This window comes from Argentina anserina, chromosome 4 (assembly GCF_933775445.1).
Source record: "Argentina anserina chromosome 4, drPotAnse1.1, whole genome shotgun sequence".
NCBI lineage: Eukaryota > Viridiplantae > Streptophyta > Magnoliopsida > Rosales > Rosaceae > Argentina > Argentina anserina.
The window spans coordinates 10408804-10423592 of NC_065875.1; the positions used below are offsets into that span (position 1 = coordinate 10408804).

At 38.8% G+C, this 14789-nt stretch overlaps 1 protein-coding gene and 1 pseudogene across 1 annotated transcript; both read left to right on the top strand.

The window, feature by feature from the left end:
- Window positions 1-542: 542 nt before the first annotated feature.
- On the top strand, window positions 543-6759 carry LOC126790611 (uncharacterized). Its single transcript, XM_050516922.1, has 4 exons — window positions 543-1393; window positions 2769-3006; window positions 5380-5557; window positions 5933-6759. Exons 1-4 carry the CDS (start codon window positions 559-561, stop codon window positions 6485-6487), a joined length of 1806 nt encoding a protein of 601 aa, XP_050372879.1. The 5' UTR covers window positions 543-558; the 3' UTR covers window positions 6488-6759.
- A 456-nt stretch (window positions 6760-7215) lies between these two features.
- Window positions 7216-8518, top strand: LOC126791673 (zinc finger CCCH domain-containing protein 14-like; annotated as a pseudogene).
- The last annotated feature ends 6271 nt before the right edge of the window (window positions 8519-14789 follow it).

Sequence of the window (14789 nt, forward strand, 5' to 3'; positions counted from 1 at the left end):
AAGATGAAGTAAATAATAAAGGGAGTTTAATTTGGTTTACCTGTTTGTTGAGCACATGAAACTTGGTCAGGTGGTTTAGAGGCGTCGAGGATATTTGCAATGGTAATTCCCCATTTGATAATTAAAGAATGTATCTCACCCGGGATTGGGATTAAGATGGGACCGGGTCTATCTCATCTTCCAGACTTTAATTAATAATCTCACAGATAAATAAACATTCAACTACAAATTAATATAATAAAAGAAATATAAAAATCGTTCTGAATATCTTTCACCATCTCACTAGGTTTAATCATAAAATTAAATTAATTATGGTGCTCTCATGATTTCTAAACTCTATCCATCCATCCTTATCCAATCTTACAAGATAGAACCAAAAACCCAAAAATATTCTTAGTTCCTTCATAAATACCAATAATACCAACTATCTTAACCTTAAGAATTACAAATGAACGGTGATGATGAAATATATGACGGTTGAGATTATTAAACCCTAAACCCCTTTCTGTATAAACTCAAGCCTTGTCCCCCGGAAGTCTCTCTCTCTCTCAGAAAGCCATGGCAGATGGTATGGATTCCGATACATGCATCGGCAGCAAGCGAAGCGTGGAAGACACTCAAACTGTGTCTCCGATTCCAGACCCACTTGAGATCGCTTTTCCTCTGGAGCCAGACCTCGATTTCAACCCCAAGCTCTCTCCTTTCCTCGTCTCCGATTCACCCAAGAAGCTCAAGATTTCACCTGACTCCGCCCGAACCTCTCACATTTCTGGGTTTCAAGATTCCAACATGGGTTTTGTGAAAGAAAGCCTTGTTTCTAATTTGGTTGAAGAAACCAAGGAGAAAGAAAGCCTTGTCTGTGATTTTGTGGTGGTGGGAATTGAAGTGGGTCTCTCTGGAATTCAAGAACCCAAGAAAGGTTTCACTGCTGAGAATCTGCTGGATGTGAAGAAGATGCAATTGTTGGAGCAAGTTGAAGCCATGGCAGGGGAAAAGGTCACTGCTTTGAAAGTTGAAGTGATTGAAACTGTGCCAATGGGTTGTCTGGGTCGTGCTCAATCTGGTCCACAGAGGTGTGCAGCAAAGCAAGAAGTGACTGGGAAGAAGGCAAGAAATCAAAGAAGGAAAGAGAAGCTGGCAAATGGGTTCAAACCTGAGAAGAACACCCTCCCTGTGAGCTCTGGAGCCAACAACAACAACAACAACAACAAGATCACTTACTCGAGGATGGAGTTGGAGGCCATGCGATTTGTGAGCATTGCAGAACAGAGGAAGCTGTGGAAAGATGTGTACAATGGGCTTGGGCCGGCCGTGGCAAGGGAGTATGATGATATGGCTGTCTCTAAGCAGCAGCAGAACATCCAGTTCAACTCCGATCATCGCAACCGATTTGGTAAGTACTTATATATTCTTCATGTGTTCATTCTTATAATATTTATGTTTGGTGATGATATGTGCTTAAGTTACTCGTGTGAAATTTATGTCTGCTAGTGATTTCCCTGCTTGTTTTAGAGTTCTTTTTTAAGTTTGTTCTTTGATTCCTTTGTTGTGTAATGTATGACATTCTTCATGTATGAAATAAAAGCATCTGTTGAACTTAGAAAATTATAAAAATAAATAAAAATAAAAGGTGAATTGGGTGCAAATATGAACCCTGGATGGACCTGTTGCGTTGAGGACAAATGTTCGTCATAATGTTGGAAAGCTGATTTTGTGACCTCGTTTATGACATTGTTTCCCTGGTAGCATCTGTTTTGGCTGTTCTCACTGCTGCTGTTGGTAGCTTGGGTCTTACTTTACATTCCTTATGTGCGATGAGATCAAAGGGACGGAGATCAACCCATCTCATCTATTTTACGTCCAGCTTGCTGTTCCATTCTATACCAGGGCAGTTAGATGAAGCATTTCCTGCTCTAAAAAAAACAGTTTCTACTTTACTGTGTTTTTAACTAAATTTGATAAGAATAACTTAGGCCTTGCTAAAATAAGACATCTTTATCTCCCCGTCATCTTGTTTGAGTACCTGAGGAGCACCTAGAATACGACATTATCAGCATCAAGTACACGATTTCAGTAAGGAATCATACTTTGGTTTATATCCACCCTGGTTCTTCGTACTGTGCCTTGTTCAGTATTTCCTTTCTTTGAATGAGCCACATTTAGTCATTTGGCCATTCCATCCTGATATTCAAAGTCCCAGTTTCTACATGGCCATTCAAAACCAACAACTCTCTCTTCCGTCTAGTCCATTCAATGAAATTTCTAAATTCTCTTCAGATACCTTATTCTCCTGTTCTTAGCTCTGATGGTGTCAATTTGATGGGTTCAATATCTGTTGTGCACAGGTGTGGGTGCTTCAAGAGGAAGATGGAATCCAATGAATGTCTGTGTGCATTGAAGAATGGCCTAAAGCAGTTTGCAAAACACCTAATGTCTAACATAGTCCACATATGTTTCGTCCTCTGTGTACTTAGGTTCTCGATAGTCTTCTGGTGTACTACTTGTATGCTGTCCTTGTACATGGAAAACCTTTCTGTAGATTGTGAAATATACTAGGCCTTGCAGATGCTGTTGTATAACCTTTTTTCTGGTTGGAAAGTGATAAAGTGACTTTTCTTTACTAAAATCATTTATTCTGTTGCATACTTGAATGGCTATAGATGTCAACTCTGAAATTTAAAGAGGAAAGAATAAAAGCAGATACTTACTGTCTGGATGAAATGAATCGACATGTGTATCATATGGCTAAAAGTTTTGATGATTTTCAGGGGAATCATTAGGAAACTTGGTGAATAATGATACCCAAGATATTGGTCTGGACCCTGTGTGCAGTTTTGATGTCACAAATGGAGATGGGTATCCAATTCCAGAAAAGGACTTCAGCGAAGATGATGACAGTGACGACGAGTATGCCAGCATTCAGAGACCTGCCTTTTGGGTTGACGGAGAACCCAATTTCGAATCTGGGTCACCAGAAGATGGATTTGAGTATCTTAGGCGTGTAAGGTATAACTTTTTTGTCTTGTGCATCCCATCTGTTCATCTATAATGCAGTTTATGTTTGGCTATGTGGCATCAATTTTATTGAGAAAAGAGTGAACGACAAGTTTTAAAACTAATTACCAAATACCGGGAGAAGAATTAGTACTAGGTAGAATTTTCTGTTCGTCAATCGAGACCATGAAATTTGAGAGGACCGCTGAATCAGCATAATAGGCATGTCATTGAAGTCATTTATAAATATCAAGGATGATTGTCATAAAAAAAATTCTGTGACCATGATTAGTCTGGGAACCTATTGATTGATCCTGACTAATCTGACATAGAGGAAGTATTTCAGAAAGCCGTAGTGTAATACTCAGGCATATTAAATTTTAATTTTTTTTTCTGTTGTTCTCTCTTGATGTGGAAAAGTGTAGTTGCTCATTTATTCTGCTGATTGGCTAAAAAAGAATAAAAGGGAAAAAGTGAAAGTTAGACAATATAATAAAAACTATCATGGATTAGAGTGGAGAATCTTGGCTTGAAACCCCCTACAACTGAAACCCTGAAACCATGTTGAGTTCCATTAGAGGACACAATGCGAGGGGAGCTTGCATTTAAATTGCATATTGGCCCCATATCTTAACTCTTAGTGGCTCTAGATTTCTGCATAGTTATCCATTATGTGGTTTTTGGTTGAGTTGTTTGGCCTTGATGTCCAAGAATAGTTAACTATGGCCATTTGAAGGCAATGAGCAATTTAGGAGCAGTAAAGTTTGGGAAAACAGATTAGGCTTGCTTCTGGGAGTCACTACTTATGGTACTTCTGACGATAAAAGCTTCTTAGATTGGACATTCAGTTTTATGTTTGGTTTGGTTTGACCGTAGATGTTCGTAAATACACTCAATGCCACTGGGATTGGTAGAAAATGATTGCATGAGAAAAAATTAGATGCCAAAAATGTTTCTTTGGGGGATTGTATCCAGAAAAAGAAAGTTATTTTGGAGAAGGCTTTTTAACATTCTGCTAGTTTGCACTCACTGTATATATTGGGAATCATGCTAGCAATCTGGGGTTCCCTCGATTAATTTCCCTCAGGAATAAAGGCTCAAGGAATTTACGAGGTTCACTGATACTTTGGATGTTTTAAAATTTTAGTAATTGTGGATGAGTTTTGTAATGTCGGATTGTATTCCCTGTTGTTTTCTGGAGTCAAAATTGCAACATGGGGTCACTGTTGTTATTCAACCTTCACAGGCTATACCAAAAAATGTGGTATTTATAAACCTAGCTAATAACGGAGAAGCATGGTTATGCTTTCATATAGTGTGCCACGTAAATGCATTTAAGAAAGACAAGAGGGACATAGGTTTCTCACAAGATGCGGGCATCTCATGTTTGCCTGACGCATCATTTGAAAGAATGCTTGGATTGTTGTTTTGCATAAAAATATGTTATGTCAAAGATATAAGGCAGTGAAAAATAATCAATCTTCATTCTTTTACTTTTTGGTTTTGCAAAGGTAGAATACCCTAAAAAAGGTTGGGAGCATTGGTGATCACCATGAAGATCTCATTGTCATTATTTAAAAGTTTCTTGTATTTTCATTTTTGTGCTTTGTGCCTCTATAAGATTTTAATGTACTTGGGATTTTGTGCTTGGTGAATAAACTTTTGTTTTTAAGAGTGCGACACGATATGTGGAGTGGTTGCCTCTGCCATCTGTATGCCGAGTGATGGCTTATCATGGTCAAATTGTTGACTTTTAAGGTCCTACTTCCTACATCTGATTGTTGAACTAAAAAATCGTTATCTATTTATTGAGCTATTGGTTAAGCCAAGTCCTTGAACTGTTGATTTAGTTTGAACCATAGGGTAAGTGAAATATCGACCATTTATAAAAATTTAGTAGATAAATGTTTTGTAAAATTTGTAATAGAATCAGATTCTTGAATGTGCTAAGGGTAGTAATTGAGGTATTTCGTTCTCATTCACATATGTTCTCTAGGACTGCCAACTTATGAATTAGAGCTGCTATACTTGGATGAAACCTGTATTTGATATTATGTTTCCCATAATCAGTCCGGGTATATGAGAAAGATTATGAAAGAATTAAAGGATTATTATATGGGCAGGTGTATATACATGATTTAAAGACAATTGAAACTTTTTGTAATCTTTGAAAATTAAAAAGAGAGGATCCTATGAGCTTGATGTTTATTGTTACTTCAGTTGTTGTAATATTGTACATATATACATTTGTTTCCTAACATCATCTGGTTGTATTTGTTGGCAACATACCTTCGTATAATAATAATAATATGTCTAATTTGCCATGCTCTTTGTATAAAGATGATGGTTAAATGTATCAATTGGGTAATCTTTCTCATTTTTAAGGTGGGAAGCTGCTCAAATCCCAAAAGTGAGGGTGGCCAAGGTCGATAGAAGCAAATTTAATAGAGAGCAGAGTGATTATATGCCCAAAATTCCTGAGATTGCCAAATGTCCAGAACAATTGCTGCCGCTGAAACAGTGGGAGGATGCTTTTCTTTCTGAGTTTTCAGAGCTAAGGCTGGTATGATCCTGATATGAGCATAATAGCACTGTTTAGTTTGCTCTTCTGCTGTTGTTTGTTAGTTTCATGCTTAACGCTGCTTCTCTCTGCCTTGGTTTTCTGATAGAAAAATTTGTATCTTGTTTGTTTGTTTTTTAAAACCTTTTTCTGATTCCAGTGTCTTCTAGAAAATATGTATGTTTATGCCAGGTACAAATTGGTAATGAAGTCTTAATTACTTGTCGTTGTCCTTGTTATTATTTGCTTGGTACACAGGATGCTTTGATATCTCTACAAATTTTACATGCTTTAGGCTACTTTAATAAAAAAAACAAAATAGGGACTTCATACTTTTGTGTAAGGGAACTTGACTTCATTTCTGACTTTCATTCTCAGGGTTTGTCTCGTTTTGAAGGTTCTAGTGCCAGCACATCAGAAAATTCGCAGGCAGAAATTAATCTCCACAAGGATTGCACCTCCCATCAGCCGCAGGCTGATATTGTTTCTGAAACTTTTGCTCATGTCAAATCTATTGAAGTCGACTGCACTGAAACCTTCAATCAGCAGTCATCAACTGCTGAAGGTGGCAGCGCCTCGCCCCCTGTGGAAAGCTTCAGTCCTAAATCTTCTGTGGATCATAGTTCCAGAAATTCCCCTTTGTTGTCCGTAATTTTTAGATTAGACTCTGTTGCTAGAGTATCGATGTTGCGAAAACGCATAAAGGCAGCAGAGGACACCAGCACACTGTCAAGGGATGATTGTCTTTGGCTATTTGCACTATGTGCAGTAATTGATACTCCAGTGGATGCTGACACTAGTGCTTCTCTTCGGAGTCTGCTAAGGAAGTGTGCTGCACTACGGGCTACAAAATCTACAGTTGATGATGAGTTGGAAATGTTGAATATTCTTGCCACAATATCAGGAAGATATTTTGGGCAGTCAGAACACTGATTGTTTCCTTATCTTCTGCATCTTTCCTCAATGATTAAAGGGACACTAGATATTGAAGAGCTGCAATGTCTTTCTCGAGAGCTGGTCATCCGTTTTTCAAGAACTGGAGTATTTCATTATATATCCTTGGCATGCTTGTTTGTGGTGCCATAGTCCCCCATCGTGACTTAGTTTGGTATGTGTATTAAACTGTTTGGAACTTGTATCAGCAGTGCAGCAGTTCGGTAGATAACTCATTACATATATTTTCTGTTGTGCTTTGAATGTTTTCAATAGATATGAAGTTACATATCTGAAACCGGATTGGTTATGTTTGATTTTGCTTCTGCAGTTCTGTTTCTTTCTGTTTTTCCTTTTATTTTTTTTTAGTATATAAAGGAGAAGAATAAATCAATGTCTGAAAGGGGCTTTCAGGTGTGGTCAATTACCAATATAAGGGGCCATAGAGTTAGTTAAAGTTGTGATAAAGAAGCAAACGAGGAAGATGCAATTATTATGAAACTAGGTTACTTGAAATGTAAAACTTTTGGCAACGTACCTATAGCTATGTCTTAATCAAAGTCGATTAGTTTGTAATTTTCATTTCGTCTCCTTACACCTTACACACGCACACATAACTCTTGGACACCACGCCAAACCCAAACATTCTCTCTTGTAACAGCAACAACCCCTGAACCACCATTTCTTTAACCTCTGCACCAACCAACCCTTCTCATATATATGCTGTTATGGCTTCTAACTGTTTTGATGGTTCAACTTGTCCATTATATTATATTCGATCATCCTCTCGAGTAACCAACAAAGCTACAAAGCTAAGCAAAGCGAAGGAAGCAGGCCATGGAGACCAACAGTACTAGCACTCCTTCCTCCAGCTCTACTGCATCGGATTTCGCCAGCTCCATGTATAGCTCCATTTTCCCGCCAAAGTTCACACTCCCTTGTTCCCTTTCCCTAACGCCCTCCACGCTCTCCGATGACGACGGCGACCTCTTTCACGACGACTGCAGCACCATGCACCGCCTTGGCCAAGCTCACCTCGTTCTCGAGTGCGAGGAGCTTCGTGAACACCTCCGGGAGCTTAACAACGAGGTAGCCTCCCTTAGTCGCGAGAACGCTGTGCTTCGATCTGCAAACACCGATCTGGTCAAGCTTATATCCTCGCCTACAACTCTCAAGAGCTTCCTCAGTGCGTCAAGTTATGTGCACCCTTTCATGGCCGATGAGTTGAAGCCACTCGGAGTCGGAGTATTTAGTCCTCGTGAAGGAGACGAGGCCTCCGATATTAGTCCCACTAGCGTCATCATGGAGCAAAAGCAGTTTAACGTCGATAGGTTCACAATCCCGAAAAGCATTTCGGTTCTCTCTTCCGGTTACAAAAAGGTGATGAATCCGCCATCATTTGGTGTCAACCAACCACGACTACAAGAGGGCCTAGCCAGGGTGAGTTCAGCTTATATATAACAATTTCATCTCCATGACTAGCTTGGTCGTAAACTATATATAGAGTAATAGCTAATTCATTACAGTTTCAGGTACCGGAAGAGTGGACTAGTGGAGCAAAGCAAGTGAAAGTGAAGGCGTACAACCAAGGTATGGTGAAGACGGAGCTGTGCAACAAGTGGCAGGAGAGCGGCGCGTGCCCTTATGGAGACCACTGTCAGTTCGCTCACGGCGTTAGAGAGCTGCGTCCGGTGATGAGGCATCCGCGTTACAAGACACAGATCTGCAGGATGGTCCTCACCCGAGGCACTTGTCCCTACGGCCACCGCTGCCACTTCCGCCACTCCCTTAACGACCAATATAGATGATCGATCAAGGCGTCGTTGCAGTTTCATGAGTTTGATATATTTAAGAAATATTATCCAACCAACTTTGAATAATAATAGTAACAATACATTGCATGGCCAGTAGGTTATCAATTGTTCATATATTGTACGTACTGCTCTTATACAGTGTTCTTGATTTGTGACGTACGTCTTCTTCGCAACATCAAATTGTTATATTTGAGAAGAGGAACCTCAAATATGTTAATCAGTATTCTATGTGATCAATAAAGAACAGTCGTATAGTTTCCTGTGTTTTTAAAAATCGATCATATATGATTTCTTGACCTAGCGATGCTCTGCTATATTTATATATGAATTATGAGTAAAGCTATCACCGCTTTCATTACGACAACAATCATATGCATGCCCTAATTTGCCACTACTTGGTCGGCGAGGTACGTAGAAACGTGTTCTATCTATTGTTCGATTCTTTACTTATAACTCACACGCGCGTTATCACATAACGCCCAACGTGCATGTCATATACATATGTATAGACGAAATTTTGTACTACGGAAGAAAGATATAACTCCATTTTTGCATAATCTTGTTTCTCATTCACTTGTTGGATCGGCGATGGGCGTTTGCTCATATTTTATCATCAGTTCACGCTCCATCGAAGGGACATGAAATTTGGTGCATAGTATATAGATGACTATGCATTGATTTACTAGCATGTTCCTCCTCTCGGCGGCCACAAGTGGAAGTTGACTCAGAATTTGTGTTTATAAGAATCGAATTCGAAAAGCTTTTGGTTAATTTTCTGAGCACGAGTGATGAGTTAGCAAATCTTGAAGGAAATGGAGGAGTATTGAACTGATAATTGTACATCAACTGTGTCTGTGGCATTCGACCAGCAGTTAGACTAAGGTCCGATTATTATAATAATTCGGAATTTCGACTTAAAATCTAACCACCAGCTGTCTCACTTTGTATATATTATTGCTTGAACAAGAAACTAGATCATCAGATCGAACCAAATTAAACTTGACTAGCTAACATGCAAATTAAGATTGTGTAGAGATTTCATCTATCTTTATTCATCTTGATGCTACTCGATCACACCTTGTCCTAGATTCTTGCTGGCGGGGGCGCATGATTTCCTTGGAGAGCACATATGTTCTTGAGCAAGGGAGGGAGGAAAGGAGTCAGAGGAAACATTTTGGGCAAACAGCCGTCCTCGACAGAAAGAAAGGCCTTGCAACAGTCGGCACTAATGCTACCGAATTGCAAGCTGAAAACAGATTGAAAGATTTCCACAACACATCCACTGACACCGGTAAGAGACGACCAGCACTTGAGTACATCCGGCGCAGTTCCCGGTGGAAATAGTCCCCCGGGAATGGAAGGAGAAGTCGGTGGCAACAACTGCGCATTTGCTATCCTAGTTTGAGCTAGCAAAGCGGTGAGTAGTGACACTAGTAGCAACGATGATACTGCTTCTTCCATTTTCATTGACATTGCTTTAGACTAGCAACCTTGTTTCAGACTTGGACTGAATACTTGGTGTGGAACTGGAAGAAGAGGGTGCCAACTATATATAGGCTATAGTGCAATGCAAATGAGGCTTGACTTGCATGATGTACCTAAGGATATAAGTTAATTAGGAGTTATGGTGGTCAATGCCGTTGAACCTTTAATGAGAAACAAGAAAATTATGGCATAATCAGGTCCTAATTGGTTTTACATTTTTGATTAGGTCAAAACATATTGGTATGCAATAAAATGCATCGGGTCATCACTTTCGCAAGATACGCATCATGTCCCTAAAGTAAGGTGGCAAACGGGCCGATCCAACTTATTTTAAACGGGCTAAAACTGTGCACGTGTCATGCCCGGGCCGGCCCATTTATTATCATGATAGGCTCGCGCCAGCCCATTTGCTTAAACATCAAGTGCGCCTCGGCCCACGGCCCAAGCTTATGTCGGGCCGAGTTCGGGTCTGTGCCGGACCAAGAAGCGGACCGGCCCGGCCCGGCTCATTAGCATTATAAGACACAATTAAAATAAAAATATATTATGTGATTAGAATATTTGTTTGATATAACTATTCATAATAGTAAAAAAAAATATTACAACATATTTCATAATCTTATTTCTAAAACATTACGTATGTCAATACAATAACGTTTTCTTCACTATTTTGATAATATTTTTAAAATATTGTAGTTAAAATAATGAAATAATCAAGAGATTTTAATTCAAAAGTTCTAATATTCAAATCTAATAATGATAATTATTTAAATATATATATATATATATATATAAATAATATAAATCTATGTGTTTAACGGGCCGGTCCATGAATTTATCGTACTTGGGCCGTGCCGAGCTCAAAATGGGCTTGGACTAGGTCGGGCTCATAGGCTAATATATCTCGGCCCAGCCCGGCCTATTACAATAACAGGCTTGGACCGGGTCAGACCACTAACGGGCACTGACCGACTTTTAAAGAGCCGGACCCGTGCTGGACCCAGACTTTTCGGCCCATTTGCCACCTCTACCCTAAAGTACTTATAAGGAAAGAAATAAAACGTTTTAACAGACCTATATTTATTACCTATTGTGTTTTAGAAAATTTCTGGCTTTTCACCCAATTCTCAGTCAATAACCTTTCTCATTTGCCAATAATTTTTCAATTATTGTCCATTTCTTTCATATTCATAACTTTTTTTTTGACATTTCATAAGCTTTTTTTTTTGGTATTAATGAAAAAATTCATTAATAATTACCAAAGGAGAAACCCAATGGAAGAGCCTATAACAAGCCCAAATTACAACTAGGATTGAGGAAAATTGCCCACAATCCAATCCACAAGAGAAGGGTGAAAGAGAGTAACCCTAAAAATAAAACTACAATTACATCATCTTCATAAAATTCAACACAGCCACCACCTCTATAGCTAACACAATCGCCGTCGTTGCCACCGTCACAACCACCGCCGCCGCAGATGTTAGCCAAGATGTCACGAGAGGTGAATACCGATCAACTGTTGCCAGAAACATCCCAAAACACAAATCCAATGAAAACCAGGATTGATGAAGATTGAAGAAATTAACCAACACCACACAAGAGTCTTCTCATCACCACCTTAGAAACTCAATCAAGTAAGGACTTGAAACCACCAAAGTAGACCAGTAACCAGTAACCAGTAACAAAGAAAAGAAAAAAAGGTAAATGGGGGGTTAGAAACCCATGCATGAGCACCCATAAACCACGAGGTAACTGAATAATCTCACTTTCAAGAGGTGGGTTTCAAAGATAGGTAAGGAGGAGCAGATGTGAGATAGTGGGTGAAGGGAAACGCGATGGTTTTCAGATTTGCAAGAGTTTTGAGGGATTCGGCAAATAATGGAGGAACATGGTCCTCTAACGCTGGACATATGTCAGAAAACTACCACAAGATTGGGTAGAATTAACCATAAAGGGTATAAACAAAATACCACCAGAATAGGTATAATCGACCATCAAGGGTGAATGAAGAAAAACTAAAACAAGTGGAGAGCAGTGTAGAATGAGAATCTGAAAACCAATAAGAGAATGCAAACACGTGTACAAATAAAATGTGATTATTGAATATCAAGCGCGGGGTTACAATCTTTGTGAACTCCTCAGATTCTATCTCCGTATATGACTTGGCTCAAGGGTGACGTGCACTTGATCTTGAGAGTTTGAGTTTGATTTGGATTTGGATTTGATGAAGAACGAGCGATTTGGCTGCTTGATGATTCTTCGTGGACTTGAGTTTGGATTTGGATTTGATGAAGAACGAGCGATTTGGCCGCTTCATGATTCTTCGTGGACTTGAGTTTGGATTTGGATTTGGTGAAGAACGAGCGATTTGGCCGCTTGATGATTCTTCATGTACTTGACTTTGGATTTGGATTTGATGAAGAACGAGCGATTTGGTGGCTTAACGATTCTTCGTGGATTTGATGATCTTCGTGGACTTGATGAGACTTCGGGATTTGTCAAGAGTGATCTTGCTCAAGTGATTTTCTCTTTTCTTCTCAAGTCAAAAAAATCCCCTCCCTCTCTTCATGTTGAAGGGGGTATTTATAGTGTCAAAGTTTCTATTTTGTAGAATATTTTAATGACACTAAAAATAATAAATTCTTTAATTGTATAATTAAATAAATATTATTTTCTTATTAATTTTAAATTAGTTATTCTTGTAACTAAATTAATCAGAAAATAATTGACTTAATTATAACCGTTAAGGAATTTATTAATTTAATTAAATGTCCGATTACCATTTCGAATCGTCAATGACATTCAATTTTCGGAATCACGTAGTTTTGATTACGATCATCCGTTTATGTGCTTACACGAGTTTTATTCAGATCCGCACTAACTTTGTTGACTTTTGGCCACGTGTGCAACTTTTTCGGGCTCTTGATCGATTTAATCATTTAACGAAGATAATTTACTTCATTAAATTTCATGTGTCTACAAATGCCCCCACTTCAAGTCGCGCTGCAGACATGTCGTCGTCGCATGCCGAAAGCGCAATTTGAAGTCTGCACTTTAATTTGGAGAATTTGTGGAGCTGGCTTCCGAGGCTTCGCAAATTTTGTAGTAATCTTTCCATCTACCACCGAAAGCTTGTTATTTGTTTTGTCCCTTTTTTTTAACAACCTTAGACTTTCCATGCTTCCTAGTGTCTTCTGCATTATCCAGGCCATGAATCCTGCCTTTAGCACGAACTTTGGACGTTCTATCTCCACTATTCGACATCACTCCATCAAGATCAAAAAAGGCTACCATGTTATTTCCCATCATTGGGCTTTCTCTTTACTTCCACATTCCACCACGATAAGCATGTTTGTCTTCATGACTATTGCTATCATTATCATCACAGCCATCACAGCTTGAACCAACTCAATCTTCGATGGATGAAGCAGGATCTCAGATTACCCCCTGGTGAGAGTAAAAGGTATATCAACTTCCAGCTCATCATGATGGAGATGCGCACTATGGGCAAGTATTTTTCTACTACCGCATAAGCTTTGTTGCTTGAGACTGGGAATATATATCCCCAAAAATCATGCATCTCTCCTCACTGTGAGCATACCCTTAATTTTCTCTAGCTCAAATTATTTCTCCTGCTAACACAGTGCACGAATAAAGATCCCAAGTGCAGAGCCATCGCCACTCCCCTCCTCTTCACGGCAAGGTATTTTTTTTTTTGTGGACATATATTCAGTAACAATCTTTACTTTTCTGAGACCGGTTCTAAGAGCAGAAAGCTCATCCTTTACTGCATATATAGTTTCTCTTGATTGGGCTGGTGATGAAGCAGGCACAATTTATCCTTGCACTGGCTCTATCGTTTCTTGAGCCGTTATCAATTCCAATAAGCCAAACGATATACAAAGAGAGAGAGGGCTCAGCTGCACTGTCAGACATGGTGAGGGGAATGTTTACCTGAAGCTCTTCCAAAGATCTTCTTGTTGGTGTGAAGGCAACCTCTTCCAAGATCTTCTTGTTGGTGTGGAAGTCCAAGGTCATCCTGGAGTAGTACCTCTCAATTACCTGGCGTGAAGACTCCTTCACTGTCTTGGTGCGAACCCTCTTGAATCCTTAAACATCTCCTGTTGGTGAAGAAGCAGAAGAAGCAGAGAGAAGGAGGCGCAAAAACAGAATGAACTAATCGTAGGTTAATTATTCAATCATTGATTGATTGTATGTGGTTGTGCTCAACTGCAATCGGTTCCTTCTTCTTTTTTTGTCTGATTTTTTTTGACCGATTTTGACTTTTTTTTTACGGATATTGAATTTTTTTTAGACTGATTTTGATTTTTTTTTTCATGAACTGATATTGACTTTTTTTGTAGGATTTTCACAACAAATTTGAGAGTCGCGGTCGATCTAGCCATCTGACTGTTTTCAAAACGCGTTGATTTCCGGCGGATTTGAAGAACGTAAACGACCTAATCGCTTAACTGCTCTCAATTCATAGACTTGACAGCAGTAAAAAAAAGCGTGTTAGGCTTTACGCATCACATTCATCATGGCGGCTTTCAAGAGTTTGAAGAACGTAAACGACCTAATCGCTTGACTGCTCTCACTTCATAGACTTGCCGGCAGTCTCTGTTCGAAATATCGGCGATATGGCCGATATATCCCCGATATATCGCTGATATTTCGAATCCGATACGATAAGAGCATATCGGTCAACGCAAAAATGATGGTCAACGGTCAAATATCGGTCAAACTTTGATTTTTTATTATTTTTCAATTTTTGTTTAATTTTTTAATATTTATTTCCTCTTTTTTTTTTTGAAAAACTTATATTTTTTTTCATTTTTTCATATATATTTTTAATTTATATAAATTTTAAATATATATGATGAATTTCAAGTCTAACTAATCATTCTTAAATACCTATTTTTATTATTATATGTCGTTCGTGTACTTTAATTGTTATTAAATTAAGTATTTATTTTCTTTAGTTTACTTAGTACCGTTTTTTT